The 17753-nt window shown below is 37.3% G+C and overlaps 1 protein-coding gene across 2 annotated transcripts in view; it reads right to left on the bottom strand.

The window, feature by feature from the left end:
- Nucleotides 1–530: 530 nt before the first annotated feature.
- Nucleotides 531–17753, bottom strand: part of ABCB7 (ATP binding cassette subfamily B member 7) — a 35159-nt gene continuing 17936 nt past the window's right edge. For both annotated transcript variants that reach the window (XM_010715357.2, XM_003208418.3), the window contains exons 5-16: nucleotides 15434–15566; nucleotides 14736–15004; nucleotides 13867–13955; nucleotides 13701–13788; nucleotides 12829–13003; nucleotides 11989–12146; nucleotides 11242–11405; nucleotides 10948–11077; nucleotides 10145–10316; nucleotides 7266–7369; nucleotides 5606–5713; nucleotides 531–2984 (exon numbers count right to left, since the gene is read on the bottom strand). In XM_010715357.2, coding sequence (XP_010713659.1) covers nucleotides 2766–2984; nucleotides 5606–5713; nucleotides 7266–7369; nucleotides 10145–10316; nucleotides 10948–11077; nucleotides 11242–11405; nucleotides 11989–12146; nucleotides 12829–13003; nucleotides 13701–13788; nucleotides 13867–13955; nucleotides 14736–15004; nucleotides 15434–15566 — 1809 coding nt within the window. In that variant the 3' untranslated portion in view covers nucleotides 531–2765. The remainder of the gene's footprint in view (nucleotides 2985–5605; nucleotides 5714–7265; nucleotides 7370–10144; nucleotides 10317–10947; nucleotides 11078–11241; nucleotides 11406–11988; nucleotides 12147–12828; nucleotides 13004–13700; nucleotides 13789–13866; nucleotides 13956–14735; nucleotides 15005–15433; nucleotides 15567–17753) is intronic.

The raw sequence follows: 17753 nt of genomic DNA on the forward strand, positions 1-17753 counted from the left end.
CAATGGGAGTAGACAACTTAAATTTTGAAAAACAAAACATCTAGAAGTCCATGAACATTTCAAGAACTTAAAAAGCTTCTGTTTAGAAAAGCAATGTTCCAAGATGACAGAAAAGCGAGATTACCAAAATCCAGAGGTTATATCAGTTTCCTGTATGAAACTGTAAAGCTTTTTAAAGAAATGTCATATGCCATCTTGACAGTCAGAGAACTACAGTGAGTCTCCCACCATTGTGTTCTAAATGCTTGCTTAGAATGGTGACATTTCGGAGCCATTGTATATGAATGAAAATCCTAAACAAAGAGGTCCGAGCAAAAGTTTTACCTTCTAGCACAGATTCACAAAGTACTGCTACCACCTCCCCAAGCCACCCTGCTCACAAGCTAGACATGTCACTCACTGTTCTATTCCTGCATCCATTTGATAGGATTGTGCAAAACTGTCAACGCCCGAGAATCCTCATTTGCTCATTTACAACTCTCTCCAGGATTTTTTCTGCCATTTAACTTGGGAAGGCAATCAGTAGGAACTTTTTTTTTAAACCTAGTAGTCTTTTTTTCTTCCATTTCTTGTGTGCTGTTGCTAAATTTACAATGGGAAAACACATTTTTGTAACCCGTGCCTTAAAAGCACAGACAAGCACATCACTCAAAGCCAGGAAGTTTTCAGATATCTCCAAATCTCATTGCAAAAGTCTTTCAAACAAGTACTCTCACTGCCATCCTCTCTAAGGAAACACCCTTGTTAAGAGCTCTGCTTAACGTCAGACAAGCAGCAGCATATGGGTTGGCATAAAAAGTGATGGCTGAGACAGGCAATAGCCTCACATCTGTAACAAACCCATTGCCAGTTTAAATAAAGCCTTGACCACTTCTAGTATTTACCATCTGACATCAGTCCTTATGCCCAGCATGTAATACTACAAATCTTGGTGTGCTTGCAGACTCCATCCCCATTGATCACAAAACACATCGGCCTTCTATAATCACTTGCTCACCTGAAAACTTACCTTCGCAATTAAATTTGGCATTAAAATGGCTTTGGGTTCAGACTGTTTAGATGATAATGCTTGCTTCTGTGCTCTCTTCAGTCACTTAATAGACTATCTAAGCCCTGCAATATGCGAAACTGTCCATCAAGAAAAAAAGTAAAAAACACTTCCTTCAGACCTCTGACATTTCTAAAACTTCACCTTTATAAATCAGCCACACTGCTGTTAGAAACTAAAAATAAATTAAAATAAACTTGGTAAAAATAAAATGATAAGTTACAAGAATTCTGAACTGTCAATTCATTAATAAGGCTCCATTTTGCTTCTGGACTCCAAGGATGAAAATAAGAGGAGTCCTTGCATTTGATACAATTTTAAAATTATTTTAAACTGCTGATTGATAACAGATTCTTTCCCCCCTATCATTTTAATAGAGAGAAAATGAATGACTAGCAGAAAAGATAACAAAGGTTTCAGTTCCTTTAAGATGCTGTTCTTGTATTTGGTTTCAAAGAAGGGCTTAATACAAAAGAATAAACACTGTTCAGAAATAAACTTCAAGCAGCATCAAAATTCAGTGCTTTGCAAGTGCCCATACTGAGAAATTTTGCATAATTTTACTAACACAATTATATGAATGTAATTATACTGGTATAATTTCTTAGAAAAAAATAAGTTGTTTTTCAGCATCCAAGAAGAAGGATGCTTTATTTAAATTTAAAAAGAAGTGAAAAAGGAATTATATGAGAGTAGCTAATGAAAAATAAATATGGTCAACATGCCTGGAGAGATAAGGCCTAAAACCACAATCCTGTAGTGTCCCAGGAATCACAAAGACTGAGGTTTTCTTGACACTGAAGAAGTTCTGTTTATTGAGGTCTGGAGATGACTGCAACACTTCTAACATTATCCAGGTCATTTTCTCCCACCAGTGACAACAGAAACTCCTGACAGTTCTTACTGAGTGATAGTTGCTCCCTAATGCCATGACTGAAATGAAAGAGACTGCATTCTGCTTTGCCTACTCAAGCAGATGTTGAGGATAAAGAATCCTTATCTTGGACTTCTGTTTTTCATTTAAATAAAAGGGAAGGTTCAGATTCTTTATATTTGCATGCAATATTTTGCATGTTTTCCATGAAGTGACATGATATTTTGTCAATTCTAGATTTTTGACAGCTCTTAAAAACGCTGAATTCTCTTTTGAAGGAATACATTTCCTGATGGTCTAGTAGCACAGGTGTTTTCTGAGGTGGATCATTCCAGTGCTTCGGTTCCTACTAAAAACTTTGAATATTTTGTTGATGCTTTTCTTATTCTTTATAGGAAAGATTTCCTACTAGACCACCACTCAAGAATTTAAACTGCATCTTCCTCAACAGCAACTGAGTTCAATTTAGCCCAATTAAAACATTTATCAATCGATGACATTAAGAAATAATGTAAATCAAGGATGAGTCTGTTTGCAATTTAATAATCCATCTTGAGCATCTACCAAAAGATTTGACCAATGCCTACAAATTGCCATAAAATACACTCTTAGTTGAGACATTTAAAGTTTATGAAAAATCTTAGCTCTTACAGATGCCAATGAATTTTAGTTTTGTAAATATGCTGAATTATAACTCCTTTGGTTGAAATTATGCCCCTCAGAGTAACTGTAAAAACAAAAACTGCAAAACCCAGGAGGTTTTTGAATGGTAACTTAAAAAACGAAACAAGAGCCGCGTGTCACTGTTTATCTCGTGTAGAAAAGATTAATCCAGAATCATACTTAGCATGAACAGTTTCCACAGCCTTTCACACTATTGATAATTTCCTCTTGCAGTTTCTTCCTTTCCTCCTCTTTAGACATCTGGTTATTTCTCTCTCCCCAGTTCGGATCATTATGACTATTCAGTACTTTGCTGCTCTGCGTATGCCACATTTCATAATAGAGAGTGCTAGGACTTGCAAGAAGGTCTGCATGTCTACCACGTTCTGCAACTTTACCCTGCAAAAGAACGGGAGTGAGTGAGTAACAGTACTACCAGACCTTACGAATACAAACAAACACTGCCAACACTCAGGCCAAAATTTTACAATAATTCTTAATTAGGAGAATCAGGGACAGCAATGAAAAGCTGAATGCGTGTGCACTGAAATACATGTTGTTATGCTGTGTGCTGAAAACAAGGAGCTGAGTTCTTCTCAAGCAGGAGTGTAGATGTCTTCTGTCCACCTGGACAAAATTTAAAGCCCACCAATATTTAGTTTAGAAAGTTTACTATCTAAACTGCAAGTGCTATTTAAAAAAAGCACAGAACACTGTAAGAGGAACAGCGTGATAAACTGCTACCAGAAAAGGCTCACAAACCTAAAAAAATAAACAGGTAATTGTCTTGGCTTGGTAAGAAATAAGCTACATTGAAGCTAAGAGAAAGGAGCATGCAGAGAGGGAATTGTACTAATAAACAGAAAGCATTTAAAATCAAATCCTAGAGACAACCAGCATAAATGGAGCTTTTAGATGGGTGCTCAGTTGCTTCTGTCATTTTAAGTGCCATCATGAAAACTGTGTGCATTTAGTTCATCTGTGCTCTTTGTTTTGAAGAGCAAAGCTGATTTATTGACTATCATAATGGAAATGGGAAGAAAGAGTTAGGGAAAATTCAAATCCTACAGACATTGAAGCAAGAGTGTTCTCTAGAAAAAAACACCAAAAAAACCCCAACCCCACCAATCTGACTCTCATCTTTCTGATTTGAAAGATACATTTACATTTGCTGACTTCAAATTAAAATAACGTATTCGTTCTTCAGCTATTCTTTCTTTTGGGAAAAGACAGCTACATGGATTTTGTGTTAGTTCCAAATTCTGATTTACAATTAAATCTACCTCCTTGTGACAGCTGCTGATGAACATGCTGGGAAACAAAATTGGGTCTTGTCACTTTTATTACTAGTCGTGCTGGCGGAATCTGAACAAATACACACTTGACCAACATAACTGCGGAATTTATTTTAAAAATGGAGTGGTTAATTTAGAGAGTTCTCTGTAGCAGAGACTGGGCTTTTGAATGATTAATTAATTTATTTTTTTTTAATAAATCTCAAACAATCCCTCGAAATTTATCTTCTCCATTCGGCTTTGCAGCATGAAGATCAATACCATTAGTAGTGTTTGTTTACTCACTTAAGAATGATTCTGATTTTATCTAGGCAAAGACACTCAAATTGTAATGCAATACTTGCACAGCTAAGCAAAAACAGCCATGGTCACTTCATCACCTCATTTCAGTCACTGAATGAGCATAGCACTTGTCCATCAAGCTGGGGCAAGAGGCAACTTTCTGCTGAGCTCCAGGGCTGCCTCCTGAGGCACTGCCAACTGAAAAGTAAAGCACCACACTGCCTTACTCATTTACAATCTCTTTACACTGAAATCATTCATGAAACTGAGCACCCTAGCTGTTTTACAGCTCTAGGTTGTGCTTTTATTTTTAATTTAACAGTTACAGGGTAGCACAAAACACATTCTTCAGAAGCTGTGAAAAACTTGCATTGAAAACAAAAAGTTGGAGACTGCTTTGTTACATGCTAAGACACGTTTGCAAGATGTAGTAACGTGCAGTTACTACCAAGGATACACCTTAGAAAAAGATCTTTCAGCAACAGCCAAAAAACCAAAGTGGAAAAAACAAATTAAAAAAGTATTATAAATGAGTTCCACTACTTCACTTTAAAATTCATGTGAAGCTGAGGTTTGTACAGCAAAGATAATCACAAACGCGAGCCTCACATAACAGTTTGTTCTAAATCTCCATGAAATCATCTAATGCACTGCAGAAACGATTTATTTTCTTCTAGATGCACGCATTTTTGTCACTAAACACATCTGGTCACATATATATATGTGAACTGAAATAAAAGAATGCAGGAAATATCCTTTAAATATCTATATCCAGTTACAGGCAATTGAAGAAAATGAACATAGGACAGAGTGAATATAAAGCAAAGGCTGAACAGTGATATTAGTAGATCAAATATTGAAACTTTTCACAGAAGGGAAGCATACAGGAAGGGAATAATTACAGTTTTCTGCAGGAACAATAGAGAATGGGGTTGAGATTTGCAACAATTAGATTGAACAATCCTAAACAGCTTTATCTGCATGGAAACAGAACACATAGGACTCTCTTTTGCCCTTGAAATGAAAAAAATAATGGATGTATTTGAAAAAACTGGCACTCACTGAGTAATGAGAATAAAGCATAAATTGGTTTCATAATGTGTTCCCCCAATCTGACAGCAGCATGTAATAAATCTGATTAGAAACACATAACATTAAGCCAATCCCAAAGCATCAAGTGAAATTTGCCAGAATCCACATAAAGAACGTGTAGCTAAAATGCAAATGAAACAAAAATGCACGCAACATACAAGAGGTGAATGTGCAAGTTTCTATAACTAAAACTGTCAGTTGCAAAGAGAGCTGGATTTTCCCAACATGGCTCATCTCCACAGAAAGACTTTCCAGCAGCTTGGCAGAGGTTGGTATTTCAGAATGGACACAGACCCTCAACAATGAACACTGAGATTATGGGGGAATGAGAGTTGCCAGCACCAGCCTCACCTTATCCAGCACAATGATTTCATCTGCATCAACCACTGTTGACAGCCGATGGGCAATGAAAACTGATGTTCGGTGTCTCACCACATCCCTCATAGCACTGAGAATATTCTGTAAGGTTAAAATATATCTGTATTTTTACATGCTCCTAGACTGTATAGAAGAAATAAAATCTGGAAATACACAAGTTACTGAAAATGAACATTGAGAAATTCCTCTAATACATCTAATGCTATACCAATAAGAAAGAGCTAAGGTTTACCTACAGAAGAAATAGAGAGAATCCAAGCACAAAATGAAGTCTAATGAAGTCCTCATACATGAGGAATGGAAGGGGAAAAAGAACAACAACAAAAAAAGCCTTCATTCACAGAAAAAAAAATGCAGATATCCCACAGTACAAAGCTTTACTTGATTTCAGGAAAAACTCCCCTGTGTAGCCATGCTACGAAACCAACATGATTAGTAGTAAAGATATAGAAATAATAATAAAAATGACTTTCCAATTAAGGAAAGTTTAAAAAAAACCCTCTCAATACCATGTCAACATAGATACACCTCAGAACTGGTCAACTGTGTTCCATTCCAAACTGCACTCAGATGCAAGCAGCACCAACTGGGGAGTCTGCGTCCCCACTACAGTAAGTGAAATGCCCACTTACTTCTGACAAAGACAAGCGTTGAACAGGGAAAACATTCCAATTGAAATGATTCATTTTCATTTGCTGTTTTTAAAGTGCAGCTCTGCTGCAAGCTTTCAGCTTTATGATTCTTGCCATAAACACGAGAAAATGAAAGAAAGAATCAAGCAGAATTGCATATGTTACAAATGTTTCTCATCCAATGAGGAAGCTGTACTATATTTGAATGAGGTGCTATATAGGTGTACAGTTAGTACTCTGATTTCCTTACACCTGGAAAATGAAAGTAATTTAGTGATTATACGTCAATAAATTCGCTCAATAATTTGCATAAGTGAACACAAACACAGCTCTAGCTCCAGTTTCTGATGACAGTTCATGAAATTACTGCTGGTGCTGAGAGTTGTGTGTTTAAGCAAAGATGTAGTTATGAAGCCTGATGCAGTTACTGTGGTAGTGCCATGACATCTATGTCACAACACTCTGATGTTTCACAGCCCTTCCTGTGAAATGAATACAAATTAATACCAGCGCTGCAGGTTACGCCTACCTGATTTGCATCTCAGAAAGATGCTGCACAACAAACACAAGTTTCTGCTCTGCGCTACGTCACAATTATTTATAAGATGATTGTACTGAATGCTAAGCATCATCTGAACACCTTTTAACTGGAAAGCTTTACACATAATCCACAGCCATGCTGGTTATTCGTAATGGCATTGAGAAAGGAATGTTTAATGCTGAATAGGACTTCAACAGTATAAAACAGAAGGTATACCCAGAGATACAGCTGATATCCTTTCACTACGTCTCCAGGTGGGCAGAGACACAGTACCTCTGCTCTGGCCTTTTATAAAAGGGACTAAGCACAGGATCTCTTCACAGCAACCCTAGGAAAACTAATTTCAGCAATCTGACAGTAAGAACAGAATTCTTTCAAAAGAGGGAACAGACAAGGAAAAAGCATCAGAATCAGACACTGTTACACCATTTAAGCTTTACATTTTTTTATCCCAATTTACCTCTTCTGTAATTGAATCTAAAGATGACGTCGCTTCATCATAGAGAAAAATATGTGGTTCCTTTAACATTGCTCTAGCAATTGCAACTCTTTGCTTTTCTCCTCCTAAATGAAGCAGGGAGAGGGAAGGAAGAGGAAAAAAGACGAAATTGTAACTGTGGCCTGCAGGATATTCCAGATTCAACAGCAAACACGACTGTTTGTTGTTTCGTTTCATTTTTTCAGTACAGATCATAGCTGCTACTGATGAAGGTCTGTGCATAGGCTGTGTAAGGTAACACAACCAGTTCTCGCACTCTGGTAAATCCAAAGTGATTCAACATGTCTTACAGTCTTAGAAAAGAACATTAGACTGTTTTTCATACACGTTACAAGGCAAAAACCTCACACAGGTAGCTAATAATGGCAGTGCATGGTAACTTACTCCACACAGCAATGGGCATGCACCCATTTGCCTGCTCTAAGCTAATGCCTCATGCATCACACGAATAAATATACATCCCATTTTCTCTCACAAACTAACCATATTCTGTTCATGCCTGCTGTGTTCTATTCCACACATCTTGGACATGTATTTTTGACTCCTTCAGTTCTCTCCTTGAAGTTCATCTATCTTTCTAGTCCTCTCTGGCCAAACCCAACAGCTTTAACAAGCAAATTTCCATTTAGGAACACAATTAACACAGTACTGAAAACCACCTTCATTATGCAACCTACCGCCTTTTGGTTTTTGATGTGACCAATTTTCAGACTTGTTTCCTTCCTTCACAACTCTTACAGACAGCGTTTACCCAAGAATAACTTGGGACAAGTTTTACAGACAGGAAAACAGGTGCATTTGAGAGCTTAAAATCTGCTAGACATTTGGCATGCAATACAAACATTCACATTCATGCACTTGTCCTCCATTGTTTCATTCAAGACTGTGAAATATTCCATTTAATATAATTACATTCTTGTTAATGCTCCATACCTATTAGGAGAGAACATGCTTTAACAAACCATTTAAGAGGCTGATAATAATCCCATAGTTCAAATTTTATCTGGCTTCAGCAGAACTCAGTAGCAAATAGAACTGTACAATTTGCTCAGCCTATTTTAATGTGCTCTCCCTCTCTTTTAAAGCACAGATATTGACAAGCTGTGAGTTTTAAACATGATTGAAAGTCACACAATGATAACAAAATCCAAGGTCTTTCTTTACATTAGCAGAATACAGACTTGTTTCACATTCTTCTCCATTCACATTCAGAGCTGCTGCAGTGTTTTGTTTTGCTCACAGAGTTTTGTGTTTGGGATTGCCACAGCGTCTACTTGAAGAAGCCCAAGCTACTATATTTCTGTGTAAACCACAAGACATTCCAAACATGCAGTTGGTCAAATCTTCTAGAAATTACAGCTTCTGGGAGACAGGCAGCAGGACAAACCTTTCATCATCATCACTGTCCTCTGCAGTCCAGCCAGTATCTATTTTATATCTTCTACTCACTCATCCAGATTTGTGCTTCACATTTTATTTCCCTTCTAACCTTCTCCATATTTCCTTTTCACTGATATGCATGCTTTCTCCTGCACATATTTTCTGGATACAGAATGTGACCTCTGATCCTGTTTCAGAGAAACCAGAACTACACCAGCTGCATAGTAAGAAAAAGCCACATAGAGCTTGCTATCTTTGCAAGAGGCAGCATCACTGCCAGAACCTGTTCTGCTCCTGGGCCCCTGCCTTTGAGCCCACCATGCCTAACCAATCCCACATCCTCTGAAGAGCCAGCATTGTTCCTGAACAGCCTCAGTACCTTGCAATGTCCAAACTCATTGAGACAGATCTGACCCATCTTCTCTATAGGGCCATACCTCGTTCCCAGCAGAGCAGAACAGTCTCACACCACTGCTCCATCCTACATGCAAATGGGAACAGTTGACCTTTATGCTGTGTCTTAAGGTGGAAGAAAATTAACCAGCTCTGCCACACAAGCTTACATGTTTGCTATGAAGTAAGGCTCTGTACTTAGGAGTTATTTAGAGACACATTCTTCATGTTCCCACAGCAAAGTGGCCTCTGCTCAGGCAATATTTGCTAAGTTTCTACCTCCTGCACACAACTCAGCGTCATGCTATCCTGTCAAAATCCTCCCAAACATTTTTGGTGAACTCACAGTTATCTAAAAAACTTCAAGCATGTTTTAAAAAAAAACAAAGCAAAGCCAGGTTGTGATACTGTTGTTCTACACAGTATGGTTATGCTCCTTTATATGGTGCATACGCAGCTACAGAGGAACTTGGACAACCTAAACTTCAGAACTGAGGTCACATCGTATCAATCCATAGCTTGCAGATACACAGACATCACTTCCATGTTGTTTCAGATACAGTTCAAAACAGTAAGACATGAAGGCACTTCCACTGTTACCAGGCTGCAAAGCTACTACGTTGTAACAGCAACATATCCCACAGCATTACAACAGCAGAAGTAAGAAATCTCACTTCCAGCTGCTAGAAGTTTCAATTTAAGAATTCAAATGGGGAAGGTCTATGCACTTAGATAAGCCTTTAACATGCAAAGCACACAAAGTTCCCAATTCTATTTGCACGCATTCTACTATCCAAACACATTACAAGACTGGTACTTTTCTGCTTAGATGAATTCTACATGCTTATATATCAACTTATTTAATACCAGCCCCTGAAAATGCCTTCTTTTAAGTATCTTGTAGACTACAGTTGCCCAAACTATGGATTTTTGTATTAATGTTCTAGCTCTGCATTCATATTATTATGTAAATAAGCTAAAAGCAGCTTTGACTAAGGAATAAGTTATGCATTGACCTTCGAGGTAACAGAAGGGATGCAAATGAGCATGCACACTAAATGACCTACCAGAAAGCTTGAGTCCTCGTTCACCAACCTGTGTGTTGTAACCATTAGGCATTCGAAGGATAGCATCATGGATTCCTGCAAACTTGGCAACTGCATACACTTCTTCTGGTGTAGCACTGATATTTCCATAGAGCAGATTGTAATAGATAGTATTATGGAACAGAACAGCATCCTACAACGTGGAAAAAGCATTTTAAACAAGAAACCATGATGATAGTCCAAGAAACTTCCCAGATCCAGGAAAGAAATAAGTACAGAGTAATCTGTATTTTTTCCACAAAGCCTAATGAAATTTTGAGGAAATTTCCAGCTCTAAGAAGCTTAAACTCATTTTTGGAATTGGGTCTATATAATGATGCACAGGAAAATGTTGTAATATTTCCAGGAAAAAAAAACCAAAAAACAACACAGAGACTTCCAAAGGAACTAGACAATACCACTGCATTAGAACTGTGAGAATTACCATTATGATAGGCTATTTGGGAAGAATTATCATGGAATCATAGAATGGCCTGGGTTGAAAAGGACCATAATGCTCATCTAGTTTCAAACCCTCTGCTATGTGCAGGGTCACCAACCAGACCAGGCTGCCCAGAGCCACATCCAGCCTGACCTTGAATGCCTCCAGGGACGGGGCATCCACAACGTCCTTGGGCAACCTGTTCCAGTATGTCATCACCCTCTGAGCGAAAAACTTCCTCCTAATATCTAACCTAAATCTCCCACCTTAGTTTAAAGCCATTTCCCTTTGTCCTACCACTATCAACACAGGTAAACAGTCATTCCCACGAAAGATGTTATACCTGAGGTACAACTCCTATTGCCTTTCTCAGACTTTCCAAACTGACATCTTGTATGTTCTGTCCAGCAACATAGATGTTTCCTTTCTGGGGTTCATAGAAACGAAACAGTAATCTCACAATTGTGCTTTTCCTGAAATTGAAAAGGATTGAAGCTGAAGTTACGCTCCGTGTTTGTCACTTACAATCTCCAATCAAAACACTGCCACAAACAGAAATAATAAAAATCAAAACAAGAACACATTTAAAAAACGCCAATCAATGATGCAGAATTTTGTATTTAGTCCATTTACCCACCCTGACCCACTACCTCCTACAATGGCCACTTTCTTTCCCGCAGGAACTTCAAAAGACACTCCAGCAAGGATTTTCTGCCCCTCAAGGTATTCAAAATGCACATTATCAAAGGCGATAGTAGCCGTCTGTGGTGTGATCTGCAGGGGTGGAGCCAGTTCTTTGTCCTATTAAAAGAAGAGTGCTGCTTTATATGCTGCCCAGGAAGTATCTCAAGCAGTTCAACAAGCTTAACTAACAGTCAATCTCCTAGATTAGGAAAAGGCAAACAGACACTGTAGCTTGGATATGTTTAAAGTAATTATATTCAGCCACAAAAATAATACTGGTTTGTTCCTCCTTTTCTCCAAAGAAGGCAAAAGTTTATGTTGTAAACACTCTGCTTCACAACTTCTTCTGCAGTAATAAATTCTGCATCATTAATTACAAATAAAAATGTAAGCACAATGCGTGAATACTTAAATTAAAACCCAGTACAAACACAGCTTCCACAAAGCAACTTTTGATGTCACTAAAAGGTTCTGCAAAGTAAAAAAAAAAAAAGTAAAAGAAAGAAAAGAAAGAAAAAAAAAGCAGCTGCTATAGCAGTAGCTGCTCTTAAAGAGGATACAGAACAGCATCCTTCCGCAATATCTCTTTCTTGAATAGAAATTAAACCTGAAAGGTAACAAACAGGGTGAAATGACAGTGTTGCTAGAAAACACCCGTTACAAATCCATACACTTTAAAGCAAAAGAAGCTACTACTTACTTTGATTTTGGTATCTACACTGAGAAGGGTAAACAAGGTATTCATATCGATAAGGGCTTGTCTTGTCTCTCTGTACACTGTTCCCAGGAAGTTCAGGGGAAGAGAAAGCTGGAATAGCAGTCCATTCACCATTACTAGATCTCCAACAGACAGGCTGCCTTAAGACAAAATGGATATGAGAGAACAAGGAGACGCAAAGGGTTATTTGTCAGGAAGCACCAGGGTATAGCTAAAAAAGATCAAGTCTATCAAGTCCTTTTAGCCCATTTCTAAAATCAGTTTGGATAGCAAACAATCTTCACAGTAGATCAGATTTTACATTGGAAGGGTCCTGAAAGTATTGGCAATATTTGTGTGGATTTCACCAGAAAAGTTGAAATAAATATCACCTAGAAAATATGACAAACAGCTTTTCAGGAAATTCATGGAAAATACACGAATGCAAAGCTGTAAACTCCACAGTGAGAAACAGTCTTAAGTTACAAGGATGGGGAGGGAAGGAATTAGTAAAAAGGTCCCTTGTAGAAATTAAACTGTTTCCCCAAGTAAGTATTTTTACTCGCAGAATTTTCTTCCAAAATTCTTCAATGGAAACTTGCCTTAGTTTCATTTTGTTAGGATCTTTCCCTAATTGTATACGTATCTCAGTAACCAGTATGATTTTGTTAAAAACATTTTAGAACTTTGGCAATTAGAGAAAGAACTATTAATGCTTCAAGAATTTCCAATATTCTCAAGAAACAAGACTCTTGAACAGTCGCATCAACCATAGATAACTAACATCTCTATTATGAATTAAGGTAAAAGCAAATCGATTTCAACTTCAGACAGGCCAGTTACCTGCAACAATGCCTTGGCTAGCAAGTACCATGATGGCCGTTAAACCGACACTAAATATAGCACTTTGTCCAAAGTTCAGGAGAGCTAAAGTAGAGGTAGTCTTCAACGAGGCATTTTCATACATCTTCAAGAATCCATCATACCGTTGGGCCTCATACTTTTCATTATTGAAATACTGTAACATACCCAAAAATAATAAACGTGACATTCTCAATCATATCAGACTGTATGGAGCATCAAAACCAAACATCAGCTGCTATGTACTAAAAAGAAAGTTAACGTCCCGCATGGACTAGGACATCCTTGTAACACTGACAATGGCAAAGTTTGGAGAACAGCAGTTCTCACACTATCGCTTTCTTCTTACTTCTGTCTAATTCTACTTCTCCAGCTAACAGTGTGAAATCAGCACAGGTGTGCTCAGTTTCAAAACTTTGCATGTGATTTTTTAAGTGAAGCAGCAGAAAATCCAATATTCCTTGGTGTGAAAACTGCAACGGTACGCTACAAAATAGCAACAGGTGATGAAAACATGGTCATTTGAGAAGGCAGTATGTAGCAGGCTGACATTCAGAAGATAATTTTTGGAAATGAGTCTTTAAGACAAAGTTTACGCTTCCCATAAACTGATAGTTGAGGCAATTCAGTCACAAAGAACTTATCACTCTTTGGCAGCCGAGAGATTTTTAAAGCCCCACTGTCAACCTTCATGATTACTCTACCTACAAGTTCCAAGCAGCACCCTTCAAATGAATGGTTTTTATAAACATATGCTATAGTTCCAAATACGTAGCCCCATAAAAGATAAATCTTACGACTCACTTTGCTTAGGCTTATAGAAACAAGAGCCAAGCAGGAATGATTGATCTTACCTTCACAGTCTCATAATTCAGTAGTGAGTCAATTGCAGCATTTCCTGCATCGTTATCTGCTTTGTTCATTTCTATTCGAAACTTGGTCCTGCAAAACGAAGGCTTAATACAATCAGAAGTTCAGGCTGAGACAACACTAAGCGACGAATCTGAGGGGATGCCTTACCTCCACTGTGTAATTCCTATCGTGAAGGCTGCATATGCTCCCAAAGTCCCCAAGGTAACTAATGCAAACTCTGCTCCACATCTGTAATACTACAAGATTTAAAACAAACAAACAAACAATGAAATAGTTTTAAAAGCTTCACCATTGTCCCAAAATCGTGATATCTCAGCTCCACTGTAGGCCCCTCCCCAGTTTGAACAGCTTAAGACTAAATACAGGCGTAAATTCAAAATGAAAGCAACAGGAACAGTGTAAGAAAAAAAAAAAAGATACACAAGAACTAGTGAATTACAATACTGTACTAGAAAGTTACTTTTGCTGTTATATAACATAAATGTTGATGTTTTCATAAATACTTTTTTTCACAATTCTTATGTAGATTTGGATGGAAAGCTGAAGACAGCAGGAGAAATAAATGGCCTTGCAAAACAGCTTGCAATGCTTTTTTCTACCTCTGAGCACATAAGGAGAGAAAAGCCAGAAGAAATTCAGGCTGGCTGGTTGTTAGCTTAATTTGCAACTTCCATAGGTTATAAAAATTTAACCCAGTATTAACAACATTCCTAACTTTCTTTGTTACATTCAAATCCTTACAAAAAAAAAGGGAAATAAAAAACTTTTATTTTAATTTCTAATTTAGTCTAAATTGCATAACCAAGAGTTAGATTTTAGCATACTAATAACCAAACACTTCAAGTACAGTAACTATATTTGAAAACTGCATATTACTTCCCCTTAGAGTATCTGTTTTCATAACCAACTTATAAATTCAATAATTCCTTTTCCTAATACTTTGCAGACTTCGCTAAAAGAAAAATCAGTGTTTTATTACTAAACAAGACAATTCCAGCTCATGAACACACACTTACCAGAATTCCACTGACCAGTGCCACTTCAAACATGGTAGGTCCCAAATTAAATACCAGTGCACTGAGAACAAAGCTGATGCCCCTCGTTCCTCTGTCAATGGTTTTTGACAGAGCTCCAGTTTGCCTACTTAGATGGAATGCTAAATCCAGGTTATGAAGATGCAGAAAAACATTCTTTGCTATCCTTCGGATTGAGTTTTGAGCCACTTTCCCAAATACTGCATTCCTAGCTTCATTAAATAATGCTGCTCCAGCTCTTGAGATGCCATCTAGAAAAAGTTGAAAAATTAAAAAAAGAATTTTTTTCAAATCCTCTTTGTACATGAAAATAAGATTCATTCTTTACATAGTTTCAACTTTTTTTTATTTCAAGTCTAATTTATATTTAATTGGTCCAAAACTTAATGTTATTTTTCATTTATAAACCACTACATGTGCATTTTAGATTAGTTCTGTTCTCAGCTGGTTTAAGCAAAGGATAGAATTTATAATCAGTGATTGTTTCTATAAGCATTATTTCATTTTCTAACTGGAATATCAGAAGTAAACTCATAGAACTTTGGAAGTAAGACATCAACACAGAAGTCACTATGGAATAACTACCTCAGACGCTTAGTGCAAAGGTGGGAAGCTCTGCTATCCCTCTACCTTGGCAAAAATAGCAAATATCTGTCTACAGATCTGGGGATCCCACTTACAGCCTATGAGAACAGCAGTTGCCACGGTTGCGACCGTGTTTGGTGCATCGCTCAGGTTCAGCACGTTTCCAGATACCTGGTTGAGGTTGTCTACTGCGTATTTAAACATGAAGGGAACCAATATATTCATAGCCTAAAAGCAGAAGAACACCAATTAGTCTGCATGCATTAAAACACACCTATGCCACATGAATATTGTTTCTGAATTAGCTGTACTGTTACGTCTAGTTCTGAAACACTTTGTGCTGGTGGTACAACTTTCTGGATCTCAAGTACAACACCCTCCAGACTATTAAGTTTTTACTCCCACTACTGCAGGGTCATCTGTGTCTCGCACACACACAGTTTCTATCCAAAAAAAACAAAAACAACAACAACAACAAAAAAACAAAAACAAAAAAAAACACACAACCAAGCCACCCACCCCTTGCTACTTCCAGGTCAAAGATACTTTAAAACAAAGCTCCATTTAAACCAAAGGAAAAAAGTCAGCCCACTCTATACCTTAATATTTAAATGCTTTCCATTCATAGCATTAACTTAGTATCTGCACTAACACCGACAGTGATACGAAAGGCTTTCCATACAACCTACCAGGCACTATTAATTACTTTAGCAATATGAGCTTTCAAACAAAACACCTCAATCGGATCCACATCAACCACATGTTATCACCAGATTATTTTGTGAGAACACCAAAACCAGTGATGTCTCCTTTACATCTGAAAAAGGTGCAGTTACATGCATAAACAGAGCAACTTCCAGATTATCTTTTTTCAGTTTGCCCTTGAACAATTGGAGTGTAGAAGAAAAATACTGACACTCTAAGCATAAAGATCTTAAGTCTTGTTAATATTTCATTATTACACCACTCATTTACCCTAATAATGAAAAATACCATTAAATTTAATTAACACAATTCATCCACTTCTACCTAAGATTTTGAAATAAGTTATTAAAAGGTTCCTAGCAGTTGAACAAGTACCTTAAATTAAAGTCTTATAATCACGGATGATGTTTAAAGACTTTACAGTCAGCTGACCTTGCTTAAAGGATTTCTTTTTTAATTAAGGTAATAATGAAAAAATTGTAGGCAGATGACAATTTATTTCACACAATAACAAAAAACAGACTTATAAAAATATTTCAGCTCTCTCCACCAAATGTTTTGTACGCCCACTTAGATCTCAATTGTTTTAAGGACATCAGTCACAGATGAGGGTCCATTGAAAAAAATGAAGTTAACTGAATCAAACTAGGTTTCATGTGAAAAGAGTGCTAAAACCTTTTATGAAGTCAGTCTATATTCAAGTTGGAAGGGGGACTCAGACCTATCATATATTCTCAGTGTTAAAACCACTATAAGTACTGAAGAGTAGTGCTTAACCAAGAGAGAAAACTGCATTCTTGGAAGTGAGTCTTTAAACTAAAGGATTAAAGAAAACCACTGTGTTAATTTCTTTAATTTACTGTTTAGTTTTTAACATTTTAGGCAAGAGCTTCAAACACAAACAGAGGAGGAATTCTCTCTTCTTCCTTTCTTTCTCTCTGAAATATACCAAGCAAAATAAATATATAGAAAAGGACAAGAAAGCTCTCAGCACAGCATACTCCATACAACAGACAGATGAGACACTGAGGTGAGATTATTGCTGCTTAGCCCGTGGTTGAAAACAGAAACCAGGTCAAAGATGAGGTCCTGTTTCAAATATACTCCTCTGAAATTTACCCACGGCAACCCTGAGCATCATTCCCAACAGCTCTCTTTCCACAACTGTGGAAATCTCCCTTGGAAAAAAAAAAAAAGAAAAAAAAAGAGACAACAAATACCACCAAACAATCAGTGCACAACAACGACAGATAACTTCAATTACACAACAGCAGAAGAACAGGTTACTGTCATAATGTGCTTAAATGTTAAACACAAAGCCCCACAAAGAACTCAATGTATTAATAGAGATCTTGAAGCCGTACAACACTGGAATCCAAAAACTCCACTGCCCCCCACAGTATAATAAAAAACCAAGCTATTTTTCCCTTCAGATTTACTGAAATTCCATTTTTGGTGGCATTTTTTTCTTAATAAAGAAGAATATACTACTGTCAGTGTTACAGTGATGACCAGCCTGACAAGGTGCAGGTTTTCCTGGGAGAGACCATTCCCTCCCAGGGAGGGAAAATAAGAGCATTGTAATGCAGATTGTCCCCATTTCCTGCAGGTTCTCACCAATCTCTGCAGGGATTTTATTCATCAGACAATGCTGTGCTACAGGTAGTTCAGAAACAGAACCACAGATACATTTTGAAGTCCATTTAAAGA

The sequence above is a fragment of the Meleagris gallopavo genome, chromosome 9 (genome assembly GCF_000146605.3).
Source record: "Meleagris gallopavo isolate NT-WF06-2002-E0010 breed Aviagen turkey brand Nicholas breeding stock chromosome 9, Turkey_5.1, whole genome shotgun sequence".
NCBI classification, from domain to species: Eukaryota; Metazoa; Chordata; class Aves; order Galliformes; family Phasianidae; genus Meleagris; species Meleagris gallopavo.